This window comes from Drosophila ananassae, assembly GCF_017639315.1.
Source record: "Drosophila ananassae strain 14024-0371.13 chromosome 4 unlocalized genomic scaffold, ASM1763931v2 tig00000242, whole genome shotgun sequence".
Classification (NCBI taxonomy): Eukaryota; Metazoa; Arthropoda; class Insecta; order Diptera; family Drosophilidae; genus Drosophila; species Drosophila ananassae.
In genome coordinates, this window is record NW_025319048.1 from 77533 (window position 1) to 94516 (window position 16984).

At 36.3% G+C, this 16984-nt stretch overlaps 1 protein-coding gene, 1 non-coding gene and 1 pseudogene across 2 annotated transcripts; 1 reads left to right on the forward strand and 2 right to left on the reverse strand.

Annotated features, from left to right (window-relative positions):
• Positions 1–5172: 5172 nt before the first annotated feature.
• LOC123258104 lies at positions 5173–6724 on the reverse strand (annotated as a pseudogene).
• A 1720-nt stretch (positions 6725–8444) lies between these two features.
• Trnal-cag lies at positions 8445–8529 on the forward strand. The gene has a single exon. It is a non-coding gene; the product is annotated as a tRNA-Leu (tRNA).
• Positions 8530–10738: 2209 nt separating this feature from the next.
• LOC123258105 lies at positions 10739–11892 on the reverse strand. Its single transcript, XM_044717991.1, has 2 exons — positions 10878–11892; positions 10739–10817 (listed from the first exon to the last, which is right to left on the reverse strand). The coding sequence occupies exons 1-2, from the start codon at positions 11890–11892 to the stop codon at positions 10756–10758; spliced, it is 1077 nt and encodes a 358-aa protein (XP_044573926.1). The 3' UTR covers positions 10739–10755.
• Between the last annotated feature and the right edge of the window lie 5092 nt (positions 11893–16984).

Genomic DNA, 16984 nt, shown 5'->3' on the forward strand with positions numbered 1-16984 from the left:
CGCAACGCTTTTGTTAAAATCTGTCATCTGGAAAATGATAGTTTTTCAAATTGTCGTAAGTCAGTTTAGCTATATATAGGATGACAGAAATTGTTTGTATTAGCTATATTCAAAAGCTCTATTGATATTTTGCAATATTTGTGATAAAATAATAGCTTAAGGTTGAGAGTAAAAATTTATGAGTGAAGCTCAAGGTCCAAACATTGCAGAATGGCAAGCGCAGCAGCAACACCAAGAGGCTGCTGGTGAGAAAAGTGGTTTTGGTCTTGGTCATAGTGACTCTGTTTCAACAGTTGTCGATGGAATGAAATGGTTGTTCAACTTTCATGAAGGAGCAATTGCTGCTTATAGTAACGTGTTTGAAGGTTTGGTGAGTGGCAGTAGTTTAGTAACATTGTTTGGAAAGTCAGGTAATATGTTTGGCATAAAATTTCTTGAAGGCCTTGCAGAATATTTTTCAGGTGGAGGTGGGGAAGATATGCCATCAGAAGGAATGGATATGGCTCATGGTGATGATGGACATCACTCAGATGATTACCCTCATGCCAATAACGAAATAGCTCATAATGCTGATGGTTTGCAAGACATGCATGATGCAGGTGATCACCATGGTCAATCTTTTTCACCTGGTCCTTCACCATCTGTTGGCGATGACCACGGGCATGAACTTGGTTAAACGCTTAAAAACTATTGAATAGTTGGGTTCGCAAGAAAAGTTGCTATTGTTATGAGTTTGTCTTAGTGAAAAAGGTTTCAGTTTTAGGGTCAACAGGAAGTGTTGGAAAAAAGACTGTAGATTTGCTCTCAAAGAGAAAAGAAGAATACCAAGTGGAAGCACTAAGTGCCCATTCGAACTTTGCTCTACTGGCACACCAAGCAAAACTGCTGAATGCAAAATATGTTGCTATCTCCGATGAAAGACTTTACAAAGATTTGAAAGAAAGTCTACTTGGTACAGATGTAAAAATAGCAATTGGTGCTACAAATGTTGCTGCTATACCTGTTGATCTCTCAGTTGTTGCAATAGTTGGCATTGCAGGCCTTGGGCCAGTTATGGAGGTTATAGAAAGCGGTACCAAAGTCATTGCATTGGCAAACAAAGAAAGCATTGTTTGCGGTGGAAAGTTATTACTCAAAAAAGCTAAAGAAAAAAATGTACAAATAATCCCTATTGACTCTGAGCACAATGCAATTTTTCAAATTTTGCAAAATGACGACAAATGCGTAGAAAAGATCATACTTACTGCTTCTGGTGGACCATTCTTAAATTATAGCCTTGAGCAATTAAGAAATATCATGGTAGATCAGGCGCTTAGTCACCCCACTTGGAATATGGGAAAGAAAATCTCGGTTGATAGCGCAACAATGATGAATAAGGCACTAGAGATAATAGAAGCACATAACTTGTTTAACATCAGCCCGGATAAAATTGAAGCAGTAGTGCATCCTGAGTCAATAGTACATGGAATTGTAACTTATAAGGATGGGTTCAACTTTGCTGTGCTTGCAGAAACTGACATGGCAATTCCTATTTCATATGCTCTATCTTGGCCAGAAAGATTAGTTTTAAATTATAAATTAGATTTAACAAAGCAAGGAAAATTGACCTTTCAAGAGCCAGACCATAAGCATTTCCCTGTGCTAAAGCTTAGCATGGAAGTGTTAAACTCTTCTACTCCACAAACAAACAGTATTGTGCTCAATGCTGCAAATGAAATAGCTGTTAATGAATTTTTGAAGTCACGAATCGGCTTTTTGGAAATAGTAGAGGTAGTGGAATCAACAATGGAAAGTTTTGGTAGTTATACCGATATTAATTCACTATCTGATATAATAAATATTGATTGTGAAAGTCGTATTATTGCTCACAAAATTGTTGAAAGTAAAGTTGTTGCGTATAGCTAGAGTAATGTAACCAGACTGCATTCTGTGATTTTTAGCAAAACACGATACACAATCGTCATTCCGCTACTAATTAGCGGAATCTATGCCGAGATACCGCGGCGGTATGACGGTTCGCGGTGGTATGACGGTTAAGTAATTCGTCATCCCGCTGCTTGTTAGCGGGATCTAGAGATACCGCGGCGGTATGACGGTTCGCGGCGGCATAGCTATCTTCAAAAATATGGTTGAATAATTGTTAATAATAGTGTATAATTATTAATATTTTTAAGCACTTTGGCTATGGCTTTATCTAAGTTTCTCGACCCTAAGCTGGATTTGACCTTCAAAAAAATATTTGGCACTGAAAAAAATAAGAATATTCTCATACATTTTTTGAATGATATTTTAGGGTTTACTGAGATAAATACTATACAAGAAGTGGAATTCCTCAGTACTATAATGGATCCTGAAATTGCATCTGATAAACAAAGTATAGTTGATGTTCTTTGCAGGGATTCTAGTGGGGCCAGGTATGTGATTGAAATGGTGCGACCTGAAAGTCTTCGGTCATATTGTTTAAAAGGAGAGGAATTCCTCCAGAAAGAAACTGAAAGGATTCTAAAACTTATTAAACCAGATGTTTTGCCATCTGAGTCTACGCATCAGTGCGAATCGGGCAACCGGTTGGTGCCAAGCGATGCGGACAATGAACCTCCTCTTGAAAAAGAAGATGCTCAATCGTGAGAGGAGCATAAACTACAAGCATCATGTGGTTGGAGAGCTAGGCTAGTGGTATGGTGAACGTAAGTGAAACTTCAAAGTATCGTAATTATGAAGGAGCTAAAGATGCTGATAAGCTCTAACCAAAAAGGTAATGTGGATAAGTTACATTTCTCATTTCTAGATGTACGCAAATAATAACTCCACCGGTATAGAGAAGTCACCTAACCCACTGTTGTATGACAGAAGGAACAGGGTAAGCCTGTATTTTCGCCTACATGGCAAGCAAACCGCAAGGAATGCTGATGGAAGTGCAGGTAAAGGAGAATGGAGAAAGCGAATGCCATTTTGTAACGAAATGGATAGAATTTGTAACATTAATTCGCGTGAAAACGAGCAGACTTCCGTTTGGTCCCTCGTGACAAGAAACTTTGTTAACCACTTAAGGTAGGAAAGCAGATGATTACAAGTAAACCTGTAAGTGCATCTACCGAAAGCTTTGAAGCATGGAAGCAGTTGCCATGGAAGAAATGCCAGAAAGTTATTGTGAGGCTACAAAGACGTATTGTTAAGGCTGTCCAAAAAGGAAGATGGGGTAAGGTAAAAGCTTTACAACATCTTCTCACACGCTCTTTTAGCGGAAAAGCTTTGGCTGTTAAGAGAGTAACTGAAAACCAAGGAAAAAACACAGCGGGTGTAGATCGTCAATTATGGTCAACTTGCAATGCTAAATTTCAAGGAATAAAGCAGTTAAAGCAAAGAGGATATAAACCTTCTCCGCTAAAACGGATTTATATCAGTAAATCTAATGGCAAAAGAAGACCTCTTGGAATACCATCGATAAAAGATAGAGCCATGCAAGCATTATATCTGTTTGCTCTGGAACCGATAGCTGAAACAATCAGTGATCGTCACTCCTATGGCTTTAGGCCTAAAAGATCCTGTGCAGATGCTACAGTAGCTTGTCATTTGTTACTGGCAAGTCGTAATCAACTACAATGGATACTTGAAGGTGATATCAAAGGATGCTTTGACAACATTAATCATGAATGGCTTATGAAGCATATTCCTATGGAGAAGAAAATTCTGCATAGTTGGTTAAAAGCTGGCTTCCTAGAATCGAAAACTCTGTATCCCACAACTGCAGGTACCCCGCAAGGTGGTATAATTTCTCCAATACTAGCCAATTTAGCCTTAAACGGACTTGAAAAGTTATTGGAAAGTCGATTTGGTAAACTCGGCAGTAGAAGAAGAAACAAAATCAGAAGTGGAGTGAACGTAATCAGATACGCAGACGACTTTATTATTTCAGGTTTCACACATGAAGTACTGGAAAATGAAGTTAAGCCTTTAGTATCATCTTTTCTTCATGAGCGAGGTTTAATTCTTTCAGAAGAGAAGACAAAGATTACATCTATCACAACAGGGTTTGACTTTCTTGGTTGTAATGTACGTAGATATAATAAGAAGTTAATTATTAAACCTTCGAAAGAAAGTATTAAAAGACTTCTTAATAAAGCACGTACATTGATAAAAGCAAATATAGAGAACACTCAGGCTATAGTAATTAAGTCACTCAACTCTCTACTGAGAGGATGGGGAAATTACTATCACCATGTGTGTGCTAAAAAAGCGTTTAGAAAGATCGACAATGAAATTTGGCATAGTTTATGGAAATGGGCAAAGAAAAGACATCCTCGTAAAGGATTACGTTGGATAAAGAATCGTTACTTCAAAGTAATGGGTCAACGCCAATGGGTCTTTGCTGCACCCATATGCAAGAACAAACCAAAAGAGATACGGTATTTAAGACTGCTTAAGCTGATTGATATACCTATCAGACGACATGTTAAAATCAGAGCGGATGCAAATCCCCTTGACTTAAAATGGAAAAAGTATTTTGATGAGAGAGTGAAACGAACAAGAATGTTAGCAAGCTCTTTCTCAAGAGAAGGTTCTCTACTGTTGGTGTCACCATTAAGAATGATGTTTCCTGAGGAATCATGAAGGACAAGCCGGTTCTAGAAAAGAAGAACTTAGATAAGGGGCTCAAGCGTAGTGTGGGGAAACCTGCATGCTGCGTTTCTAAGGGAGGGGGTAGTAGTAATACTGCTTCCTTACCTGACCAGCTTACTCGCGATAAAGGCTTCGAAAAACGAGCTCAATTATATGCTGCTAAGGCTTACTCAAGGCAAGCTGATAAATCTGGTAAGTACATTGATTTAAAGAAGGTTTTCTTTATTGCTATCTCTAATTGTAATTTATTTCCTGATAAGCTTGATTATATATCCAGCCACACTATAAGAGATGAGAAAACCAATGAGCATGACTTAAAAGATTTTCAATTTGTATTTATTGAACTACCTAAATTTCCTAAGAATAAGGAAGAACAGCTAGAAAGCATAGTGGATCGTTGGTTATTTTTCTTCAAATATGCAGATGAAACTACGGAAGAAGACTTAAGGAAAATAGCAGAAAAAGCACCAATAATAAAGTTAGCCTACGATGAATTAGACAGGTTTAGCTGGAATGAAAAAGATTTAGTAGCTTATGAAGAAAGAATAATGGATCTACGGAAAGAAGAAGCCATTCTTGAATACAGACTTGACCTTGCTACTGAAAAAGGCATCCAAATTGGCGAAGAAAGAGGCATCAAAATCGGTAAAGAGGAAGGGAAAATTGAAGTCGCAAAAGCAATGCTGGCTAATAATGTTGATGTCAACACTATTGTCAAGTTTACTGGCCTTTCTATTAGTGAGATTGAAGAATTAAGTGTGAACGGTACAGAGTAATTTCAAAGTGCATTTGCAGTTGGAACGGATACATTTAATGAGAGTCCCATTTCACGGTGTTCAAATCTACTCCTTCTTGTACCATCTCCCAAAGTGGGCTCATTTCTCTCAGTCGGCCAACATTTTTAGCAACAAGATCTGCTGCATACAAAACTTCTTCTTTAGTTGTAAATCGGCCTAGGCCAAATCTAATTGATGAATGCTCAAGGTCATGGCCATTATTTAGCGACCGTACTACATAGGAAGGCTCAAGAGACGCAGACGTGCACGCAGAACCAGAACTTACTGCTAAATCCTTGATTGCCATGATGAGAGACTCACCCTCAATATAGGGAAGCTCAAGTTTAGGTTGCCAGGAATTCTATTTTCATAATCACCATTTAAAACGATATCAGGAAACGCTTCTTTTATCTTGTTATACAAAATATCCCTTAATTCTTCCACTCTAGTTGTTTCTTTTTTCATTTCTTCTCTAGCAATACGTGCCGCTTCACCAAAACCAACTGCAAGAGGTGTTGGAACTGTTCCAGAACGCATGCCTCTTTCCTGTCCACCACCACTAATTAGTGGTATCAGCCTAACACGAGGATTCTTTCTACGTACATATAATGCGCCTATTCCCATAGGTCCATAAATTTTGTGGCTAGAGAGACTCATAAGATCAATGCACATCTCATTAACATCAATTGGAACTTTTCCAAAGCTTTGAGCTGCATCTGTGTGGAAAAATATATTATGCTTTCTACATATTACACCAATTTCTTTGACAGGCTGAATTACTCCGATTTCATTATTTACCATCATCACTGAAACCAGGATTGTTTGATCAGTAATTGCTTCCTCAAGCTTTGATAAATCTATAATTCCGTTTTGCTTAACAGGCAAATATGTAACTTTAAAGCCTTCATTTTCCAGATGCCGACAAGAATCCAGAACACACTTATGCTCCGTGCAGACAGTTATTATATGATTTCCTTTATTTTTATAAAAGTGAGCAACACCCTTGATTGCCGTATTATTTGACTCAGTTGCACCTGAGGTAAAGATAATTTCTTTGCTATCTGCGTTCACCAGATCAGCGATGTGTTTCCTTGCTTTTTCCACTGCTTCTTCAGCAGTCCAACCAAATGAATGGCTGCGAGAGTGTGCATTGCTGAACTCACCAAAGTAAGGTATCATCACCTCTAAAACACGGGGATCTACTTTAGTAGTAGATTGATAATCAAGAAATATTGGTAATTTTATTTTAGCATCGTGTATTTTTTTACTTTCAACATTCATAAAGCTACCACGGAGACAAAATTTACAATTATTTTATAGCATTAAAACTTAATTTTTTCAAGATATAATCTTGCATCAAGTACAAAAGTGTCATCCAAGTAGCTGACACATAACTGTACGAACATTTATTTGCGAAAGCAGTGTGTTAAATGTTATAGCCAGTTTTGCCTCAAACACAAAGGCAGTGCCCAGACACTGGGATGACACCCTATTGGTGGCAATTGCTTCCAAATCATAATGTTTGTACAGCTGTGCGCCGTGCGCTGGAATCCGTTTTAGCCCTTATCTATATCTCAGTTCCACCAACAGTTATTGCGTCGACTTTGAGTGTCGGCTGACCAACTCCAACGGGCACATTTTGTCCATCTTTCGAGCATGTGCCAACACCAGGATCTAACTTTAAGTCATTACCAACCATAGATACTTTTTTCAACACTGTTGGACCGTCACCAATTAGTGTTGCTCCTTTTACTGGCTGTGTAATTTTGCCATTTTCTATTAGGTAAGCTTCCGAAGATGAAAAAACAAATTTTCCTGACGTTATATCAACCTGCCCACCACCGAAATTTACTGCATATAGACCTTTCTTTACGCTAGATATTATTTCCTTCGGTGTATACTTTCCGGGCAACATATAGGTGTTTGTCATGCGCGGCATAATAACTTCTTTATAACTGTCTCTTCTACCATTACCAGTTGGGCTTACACCCATGAGTTTAGCGTTCATATGATCCTGCATGTATCCTTTTAGGATCCCATCCTCTATCAATATATTATAACTGGGTGGAGTGCCTTCATCGTCTACGCTGATAGAGCCGCGCAAATTGGGCAGAGTTCCGTCATCAACTACTGTGATGTCACTAGCTGCTACTTGTTTACCCACAGAATTTGAAAATGCTGAGACTTTTTTGCGATTGAAGTCGCCCTCAAGTCCATGACCCACGGCTTCGTGTAACAATATTCCTGGCCAGCCTGGACCTAAAACGACTGTCATTTCTCCGGCTGGAGTTGGAATTGCTTCAAGATTTACCAGTGCTTGTTCTAACGCTTGGTTTGCAACTTCTTTCCACTTTTTCTCAGAAATAAACTTACTATAAGAGTCCCTTCCACCATGCCCTGCAGAACCTCTTTCGGTACGGCCATCTTTTTCTACAATGACTAGCACATTAAAACGTACCAGAGGCCTGATATCGCTTAATCTGTGATCACCCTTTATTATTTGTACAACTTGCCATTCTCCACTTAGAGTTATTTTTACTTGCTTCACGCAGTTATTTTTGGACCTTACATACTCATTAACCTCATTGAGTAGCTTAATCTTTGAATTCAGATCCATTTCATTTATAGGGTTAATCCTCGAATATAGGCTTTTTGTCTCTTCGTTTAAATTTATTGAATTTGTCTTGTTTAAAGACACTGAGCTTTTTACCATAGAAGCAGCATTACTAATTTCTTTTTCGCTGATCTCAGAAGAACAAACGAAAGATGTACTATCTTCACAAAAAGACCTTAAACCAAATCCCCTTCTAGTATTCAAGTCCATGTGTTTTAATATGTTATCCTCAAAAACCAGGGACTCCGACTGGCAAAATTCTAGAAACAGCTCACCACCATCGCTATTGCTCAAAGCGTTATTGACTATTTTATATACGTTATTAATATTAACATTGTTTTGAGCAAAAAATATTTGATCTAGATTTGGCATTACCTTTGAACTAAAAATTGTTTAAGTATATTATTTAACTTTAACATAGTAAACTATAAAAAGCCCGGGTGGCGGAATTGGTAGACGCGCTAGCTTCAGGTGCTAGTAACTTTTTAAGTTGTGGAAGTTCAAGTCTTCTCTCGGGCACTCTTAGCTTCCATATTGCTTATTGAATTAATTAATGTTATAATATAACATATTAGGTAATATTTATGCTATGTATGGTGAAAAAGATAAGTTAGCCTACAGAAAGAAGGTACGAACTTACTCGAAACGCTTAGTTACTACACTATCTACTATCTCTTTCATTGGATACATAGCGGCATTGGTCTTGAATATTCCTGTCTTAAGTCTGTATTTTAGTATTGCCGGCACTATATTCAGTGCACTTTCGTTTGCTTTAAATATATGGTCACTAAATGATCATTCCCGACAACAGAATCTTAATAAGAAATCTGGCATAAAAAACACTCCAGGACAAAAAAAGTTAACAAAGATCTATCTTGATATAGCATCCAGTGCTTCATTTCTAATAGGAGGTATTGCATCTATGTCGCTTTTTGAGTCTTCTGTTATTTATTTTGTTTCTACGCCTTTTTTTATTCTAGGCTGTGTTATTATGGCAGCTAATATCGTTCAAACTATGATTAGTGAACCACAGACAAAAAACGCCCTTGAGAATCTCTCTTCAAATACTGCAAGAGTACAAGCTTAAGTATTAACTTATACAGGAATATTAGCTATATAATTCCACTGAAGGAAGCCATTCAAAAGAGTTCGATGTAATTAGCGTCAAAAAAGTGTAAGCAGAAATTGTGGGCTTATTGGGGTAGGAGCTCTTAGTACTCCTACTTCCACATCAATTACTTGAATAATTGCTCAAGCTATCAAAATAAAAGTTTTTATTCAGTAATTTGTGTATAAAGGGTACTATTTTACTGGTAGTAAAATAAATCAGAATGAAGTCTATTTTATTAACGAGGCCTTTATTGGATTCGTTCAATACAAGAAATATATTGAGAAAGTATGGATACAAAGTTTATATAGAACCAGTATTCACAATAAAGTACTTAAATCCTGATATATCTGCGTACGAATTTGACGTTGTGATATCTACAAGTAAAAACAGTGTAAAGGCTTTTAGTCAAATATGCAAAGAGGATGACTTTCCGATTATTACAGTTGGTAATTCAACCATGCAGGCTGCAAAAAATTTGGGATTTTCTGATATAATCTCAGCAGACAGCAACGTTGATGGTCTGATATCATTCATAAAAGCTCATTATTCAAACGCAATAAAGTTCTTGTATATAAGGGGACAAGAAGTATCATGTGACCTCAAAAAGAGATTATCTGAAGAAGATTTTAACGTAAGAGAAGTTGTACTCTATAAAACAATCATTAAAAGGAGTCTAACTAATAGGTGTAAAAATTTACTGTTGGATGGTAAAATTGATAGCGTTGCTTTTTTTTCCTCACAGACAGCAAGGGTATTTTGTTCATTAGTTCTAAAAAGTGGGCTATCTCATGTGATGAATAATACAGTTGCATATACCATGAGTAAAAACATTGCTGATAGTTTAAAGTTAATCAAGTGGAAAAAAATTATAACATCGAGGTTGCCTACTGGGGAGAGTTTAATTGATATAATTAATAAGGATTGCTGATGCTAAAGATTGCAACTTGGAACGTAAACTCCATACGTAAAAGAGTTAATCAACTTTGTAGTTTTATAGTTGATAGTCAGATAGATATAGTTTTGCTGCAAGAGATAAAATGTACGGAAGAGCAATTTCCTTATGCAGAGATAGAAAAGTTAGGATATGAATATGCTATCTATGGACAAGTTGCAAGAAATGGCGTTTGTGTTTTATCTAAATATCCAATACTGGAAAAGTTTAAAATTGACATTGTAGAAGGTTATCAAGAAGCGCGTTATATAGAGTGCATAATAAAGCACAATAATCAGAAGGTAAGGGTGGGAAGTGTATACGTTCCAAACGGTCAAAGCCCGGACTCTCAAGCATTTGAATATAAACTCAAGTTTTTTGATAATCTATATGAAAGGATGAGCACTTTGTTAAAGAATGAAGAGTTAACTATTATAGCTGGCGATTATAATGTTGCACCGGATGAAATTGATGTCTTTGATTCAAACTTATTGAATGGCCAAGTGTGCTTTCATATAAGAGAACGTGAGAAGTTAAGAGCGATCTTGAATCTTGGGTTTAAAGATGCGTTTAGAATATCTCACCCAAATTTGCAACAATTCACTTGGTGGCATTATCAAGGCAATTCACTCAGAAATAATCAAGGAATGCGAATAGATTATATGCTGTTATCACCACAAGCTGTAGATAAATTGGAAACATGCTACATAGATGATAGATTGCGTAAGCTAGAAAATCCGTCTGACCATACTCCTGTTGTATGTGCTATAGAATAATAGCAGATCTCTTACACAATTCACTTTTAGCAAACCTGAGTAGTCTTACCTTTGCTGCTCTGTGGTTCTTCCCTTCGTTTGTTTTCCTTTCCTGTCCAAGATTGATCGCGCTGCTCACTCTTTTCGTTTTCCCTGTTGTTTCTCTGGGAAATTTGCTCAGGAACAGGTTGTTGTTCACTCTTTTCTTTTCCTTGGGAAATTTGTTCAGAAACAGAAATGGGTTGCTCACTCCCTTTAGCCTTCTCGACTGGGGTTCCTAAAATTTTATTGATGCCATCGCTAATTTCATTACCCCATTCTTTTCTTTCCTTTTCATCCCGTGAATGAGGGTTATACAAAGTACCTTTTTTGTCATTTGAAAAAAGAACCTCCACTCCTCCTTTTATGGCAAATATTGTGCCGATAGCAGTAAGAACTACTCCGAGTGTAGTAGGACCAAAAATTAACATTGGAATAGTGGAAAGAAGGACAGGAAAAAAGATCTTGCTTAAGAACGTTGTTACCATCTCTTCATCACTGAGTGGTGGTTCATCCTCTTCTTTTTTATCTTTACCTAAGAATGGTATTTTTTCTTTCATCCCATCCATAAAGGAGCCAGAAATATTTTTCGGGTCTATTTTGATCCCTCCAATTAGCAGCAGCAGCATTTCCAATACAAACTTTATGGATGAATCTTTAGCTTCTGTACCGCGTATATCAGCTACACAGTCATCTACTACTTCTTTTATTTTACCATTCTTGAGATTCTCCTCATTAGCTAATTTTTTCTCTCTAATTTTCTCAAATACGGAAAGTAAAAACTGAGAAAAATTCTCTTCACTGAGTGGTTCTACATCTTCTAGCTTGACATTATTGAATATAATTTGATTCTGACTTAGCATGAAAGCGAGTACTGCCTCGTCATCTTCCTTTAATTCTTTAGGTTGTACTTTGTTTTTTAGCAATTGTATAAAGGCATCATGGATTACCTGATGTTCCTCTTTTTCAAAAATTTTCTCATCTTCGTTAGTTACCTGAGTAGGTAACTTTGGAGGTTTTGAACTTTTTACTTGTGGGCCTGTCATGGCTGACCTATTTGCATTTGCTATGTTCTATTCTAACATATTTTTCGTATTAGTTCAAATGATTTATACTCCTAGAATTCACGATGTTTAAGTCATAATTAAGGGAATTTAGACCCCAGTTGTCGCCAACTTTTATTTCTACTTCAAGTGGTACAGAAATTTCTATTGCATTTTCCATTATATCTTTCATAAGTTTTGCTGTTTCTTGTACCTTTTCGTCTTCTACTTCAACCAGTAGTTCATCGTGAACCTGGAGGATTATTTTACCTACTTTTAATTGGTCAAAAAGCTGAATCGTCGCACGTTTTATTATATCAGCGGCGGTGCCTTGCAGTGGTGCGTTTATTGCTGCCCTTTCTGCAAATTGTCTTACATAAGGAATTGTATTATTTATGTCTCTCACAAAGCATCTCCTGCCAAACAAAGTTTCTACATAACCATGCAATCTTGCGATAGACACTGCTTTTTCCATATAGACCTTTATTTCTGGGTAACAGGAAAAATAGTAATTAATGTATTCAGCAGCCTCCGCAATGGTAATTCCAAGCCGCTTTGCAAGACCAAATGGGCTAATGCCATATATAATTCCAAAATTAATGGATTTTGCTTTGCGTCTTAATTGCTCATCTATTTCTTGCACTCCAAAAACTTGCCTAGCGGTGATATCGTGAATATCTTGTTCGTTTGCAAAAGCTTCTTTAAATGCTGCAACGTTTGCAACGTGTGCCAGGAGTCTCAATTCTATTTGTGAATAGTCAGCAGAAATTATCTTATGCCCTTTTGGCGCAATAAATGCTTGTCTGATAAGATTTCCCTCTTCGCTTCTGATAGGAATATTCTGTAAATTAGGATTGCTGGAGCTCAGCCTTCCAGTTGCAGTTGCAGTCGTTGAAAAGCTTGTGTGTATTCTACCATCAAGTGGATCAACTTGCTTTATTAATGCATCAGTGTAGGTGCCTTTTAATTTACTTAAATGTCGCCAATTTAAGATTTTACTTGCGATTTCTACCCCTTCTTCTTCGAGTGCCTCTAGAACTTCATAATTGGTGCTATACGATCCAGATTTTTTTGACTTTTTCTTTTTATTAAGCCCCATTTTGTTGAATAAAACATCACTTAATTGTTTTGGCGAAGCAATATTAAATCTTTCTCCTGCCAAATTATATATCTCATCTTCAAGCACGGCAATTACCTGCTGAAATTTATCGGACAGCTCCTGTAATTTTTGTATGTTCAGTAATATCCCATTTTTCTCCATATCAAATATTACTTTCATAAGTGGCTTATCGAAGCGCTCGTAAATTGTGAACAATTTTTCCTGAAATAACCTTTGCTTTAGCTTTTCATGAATTGCTATTAAAGTTTTTGCCGAGAAAATTTCTGCATTTTCACTCAAATTATGCGCAACTATGTTTGGAATACTGTGATCGTGTTTTCCTGTATCCAAGCTATACGACATTATCATCAAATCATCAACTGAATCTAACATCTTCTCTGTTGCAGGGAAGATTTTCCTGATCTCTTTAATGTTATGTATTATTTTAAGCACTCCATTTGAGAGTAAAGTTGAGTTAATTGTAATAAGTGCATCTTGTATGCTGTCTTGCTCTATATAAAAAATATTACTTTCGCTATAAGATAGACTTAATACATTGTTTTCAAGGTGGTAATGAATTGCAATTTTGCCTTCATATCTACAATGCTCCAAAAATTTCTCTAACTCTTCACTACTATATTCTATTTTCTCTTTTGTGCTAGACCCATTATAGGAAAAAAGCTTTTCCATTTTACCTATTAAAGAATTGAATTCATACTTCTTTAAAAAGGATAATAGTTTTTCCATATTTGGAGGGCGAACTTCACATTTTGCAATATCATGTTGAAGGTCTACTTTTTCGCATAGTGATAAAAGTTCTCTTGAAATTAGCGCTTTTTCCTTATGTTCAGCAAGAATATTACGAATCCTCGTTTGCTCGATGTTATCAATGTTCTCTATAATATTATTCAATGAATCAAATTCATCTAATAATTTAGTGGCAGTTTTTGGGCCTATTCCTGGAACGCCTGGAATGTTATCAGATGCATCACCAGTTAGAGAAAATAAATCAAGAAGCTTGTTTGAATTTACACCAAATTTTTCTACTATTTGTTTTTCATCTATGTATATATTTTTAATAGGATCAAATATTAGAATATTGTAATTCAAAAGCTGGAACAAATCTTTATCTGATGAAACGACTACCACTTTAAAGTCTTGGTGGTTGGCGTATTTTGCAGCTAGTGTTGCGATTATATCATCTGCTTCATAACCTTCAATCTCTTCATAGCTGAGGTTAAAAGCTTCTACCGCTTCCCTCAGTATGGTAAACTGTGGAGTTAGATCCTCAGGAGGCGTTACTCTGTTCGCTTTGTACTCAGGATATAAATCGTGCCTAAAATTCTTTTTTCCTGCATCAAGTGCTATAGTTAAATAGTCCGAATGGGCAATGTACTTAAGAACCATATTCAGAAAGCCATATACACCACCTATTGGCATTCCTGTTGTGGTAATTAAATGAGGTAGTACATAGTAAGCTCTGAAAAGAAAACCATAGCCATCGATGATTGTGAAAGTTTTTTCTTTCATTGTAGATATTTATGCGTGCTTTTGATGGTCCACTATTTAGCTGAGAAAATCAAGTTTTTGTTTTTCTGCTTTTGAGCGTTGTAAGAGATTTTACCGAAAATAGCATTCATGATGGGGATGTACACATATGTAATATTAAAACCTAGTAGAAGAAATTTGACCTTACCCAGAAAAAGTGGAGAGAAAGTGTGGAATGTTTTTTACAAAAAGAATGATGCATCAAATTGTTCTGGAATGCAATAGTTAATAGTGACGTTGTTTGTTATAAAAAATTTCTATGTATTCAAATATTGCAGTTCTAGTGTGTTGAGCAGAGTGTTGTGAAGTATCAATAAGTATTTCTCTTTTCAATGAGCTAAAGAAGCTTTCTGCAACAGAATTGTCGTAACAACAGCCTTTATTACTCATCTATATTCTTTACAGCTAAGAGATATTGATACCCTTGCGCAGTATATTGTGAACCTTGGTCACTGTGCAGCAGTAGATTTTTAACAGGTTTACGCCTATTAATGGCCATTAATAAAGAGTTCATAACCAATTGTTTATTTATTGCACTACTCATTAACTACCATACGTGAGAATTATTGCTGCCAAATATAGCCATCCCTCCTTGGTTTTGATGTAAGTAATCCCATACTTTATTTGGTTGATCAACAATAAAGTTTTGATCTAGTATATTGGGAGCTACAGCTCTATTATCTGTTTGTTGTTTTTTAATTTTAAACTTTCTTCTCAGTATAGCCCTGATGTCATTTTTCTGCATAATACTTTGCACCGTTTTCAAATTGCAACTTTTACCCAAAGCCTTCAATTCAGCATGAATTTTAGGAGCTCCATATCTACATTTAGAAACTTGATATATTTTTTGAATAGCTTCGAGTAGCTCTTTATTTGCTGATTCTCTACTGCTTATTTTTCTTGTGGTCCACTTATAGTAGCCACTAGCAGAAAATCCTACATAATTCCTGTACTTTATAGCAGTTACTATATAAAAAAATATTTTACTCTTTTTGACTGGCCAGGGCTTTTTTTTAAATGTCTCTTTCCCTTGTTACTCTTGCTTTGTAAATCAAACCTCTCTTTGTCATAAGGTGCTACATCTGGAAATGCATTTGCCGCTGACTTTTTTTCGTTATATTTCTTCATCCATTTTCCTAATACACTATCCCTTATTCCTAGATCTCTTGCTACTTTTGCAACTGGTTGACCTACCTTTCTTTGTTCATTTGCCAGCTTAACAGCTTCCAATTTGAATTCTGCCGTATATTCTCTTGCCATTTCTAATCCTCCAAAATTTTATTTTACCCGAAAAAACTCTTTTCTTTCTCTCCACTTTTTCTGGGTAAGGTCACTATTTCTTAAGTAATTTACACTTCAGAGTTTATCTGCTTTAAAGTTTACTCTATTCTGTTTCAGCATTTGTCATAAATCCTTAATTATTTCTGTATCCGTTCAGGAGAGTGGTTTAAGAAACAATAGATAGGAGATTTTGGAAAGGATTGAGACCCCTTTGTTTCCAAGTTAAGTATAATGAAATTATCCGCTCAAGGAATGTATTTCCCCGCTTTGATTGTGTAAAATATGAGTTTTTGCGATAAACGACATAATGCCGAATTTGCCGTTCAGCGTGGTTATTTGTCAGCGGAATATTTTCTGGGTCATCTAAAAATTTCCACATCATTCTTTCAGATCTCAGAACATTTTTTGCAACTCGAGAGGCTCCAATTGCTTCAGGTAAACGAGATATCTCCTTCAAGTAATACTTTGTACGTTTTCTTAATTTTCTGGCACGTCTGACAAACCTCAAAACATCTATCTCACTTTTTAGTAAAGCTTTTTTTAGTGCAAATAATTCAGTGGCCACGTTTCTCAAGTAACAACCCAGAACTTTAACTTCAATATTCCAACTATGTGCTAATCTTTCAAAATCTCTTGATAAATGTGCCCAACAGATTTGCCTGTTTTTATCGGCAAAATAATTGTATGCTGCATACCTGTCAGTTATTACCAAGCTATTGCGATTGCAGAATTTACTATTTTGTAAAACTTTCATTCCTCTTGACTCTGTAAATTTTACAAAACTTGCCGTATTGCTTGCAAACATCCAACACCAAGCGAGTTTACCTTTGTTATAATGGCTCGTTTCATCAATATGTAGAACTTTACTCCTACTTATCTCTTGTTCGATCTGCTCATACATTTTTTTGCATTTTGAAGCAACTCTATGTTCACTATTTGATATGCTACCGACGCTTATGTTCAAATTGAAGATATCATTTACGACACTCGCTATTTCGCGTTTTGAATTTTTGTAGAATCCGCTGAACGCTGCAATTATTGACTTAACCCTTGGACCAAATGTATCTGGCGTAACACCTTCCGGTAACTTGCTACTTCTTCTCTTTCCGCATCTCCGACAACGGCCATGTTCTAACTGATATTCCACTACATAAGGCTTGATTTCTG

Coding starts and splice junctions, on each gene's coding strand:
- LOC123258105 (XM_044717991.1), bottom strand. CDS start 11,892: ATGACAGGCCCACAAGTAAAAAGTTCAAAACCTCCAAAGTTACCTACT. Junction 10,818..10,877: donor AGAACCACAGAGCAGCAAAG/GTAAGACTACTC, acceptor ATTATTCTATAG/CACATACAACAGGAGTATGG.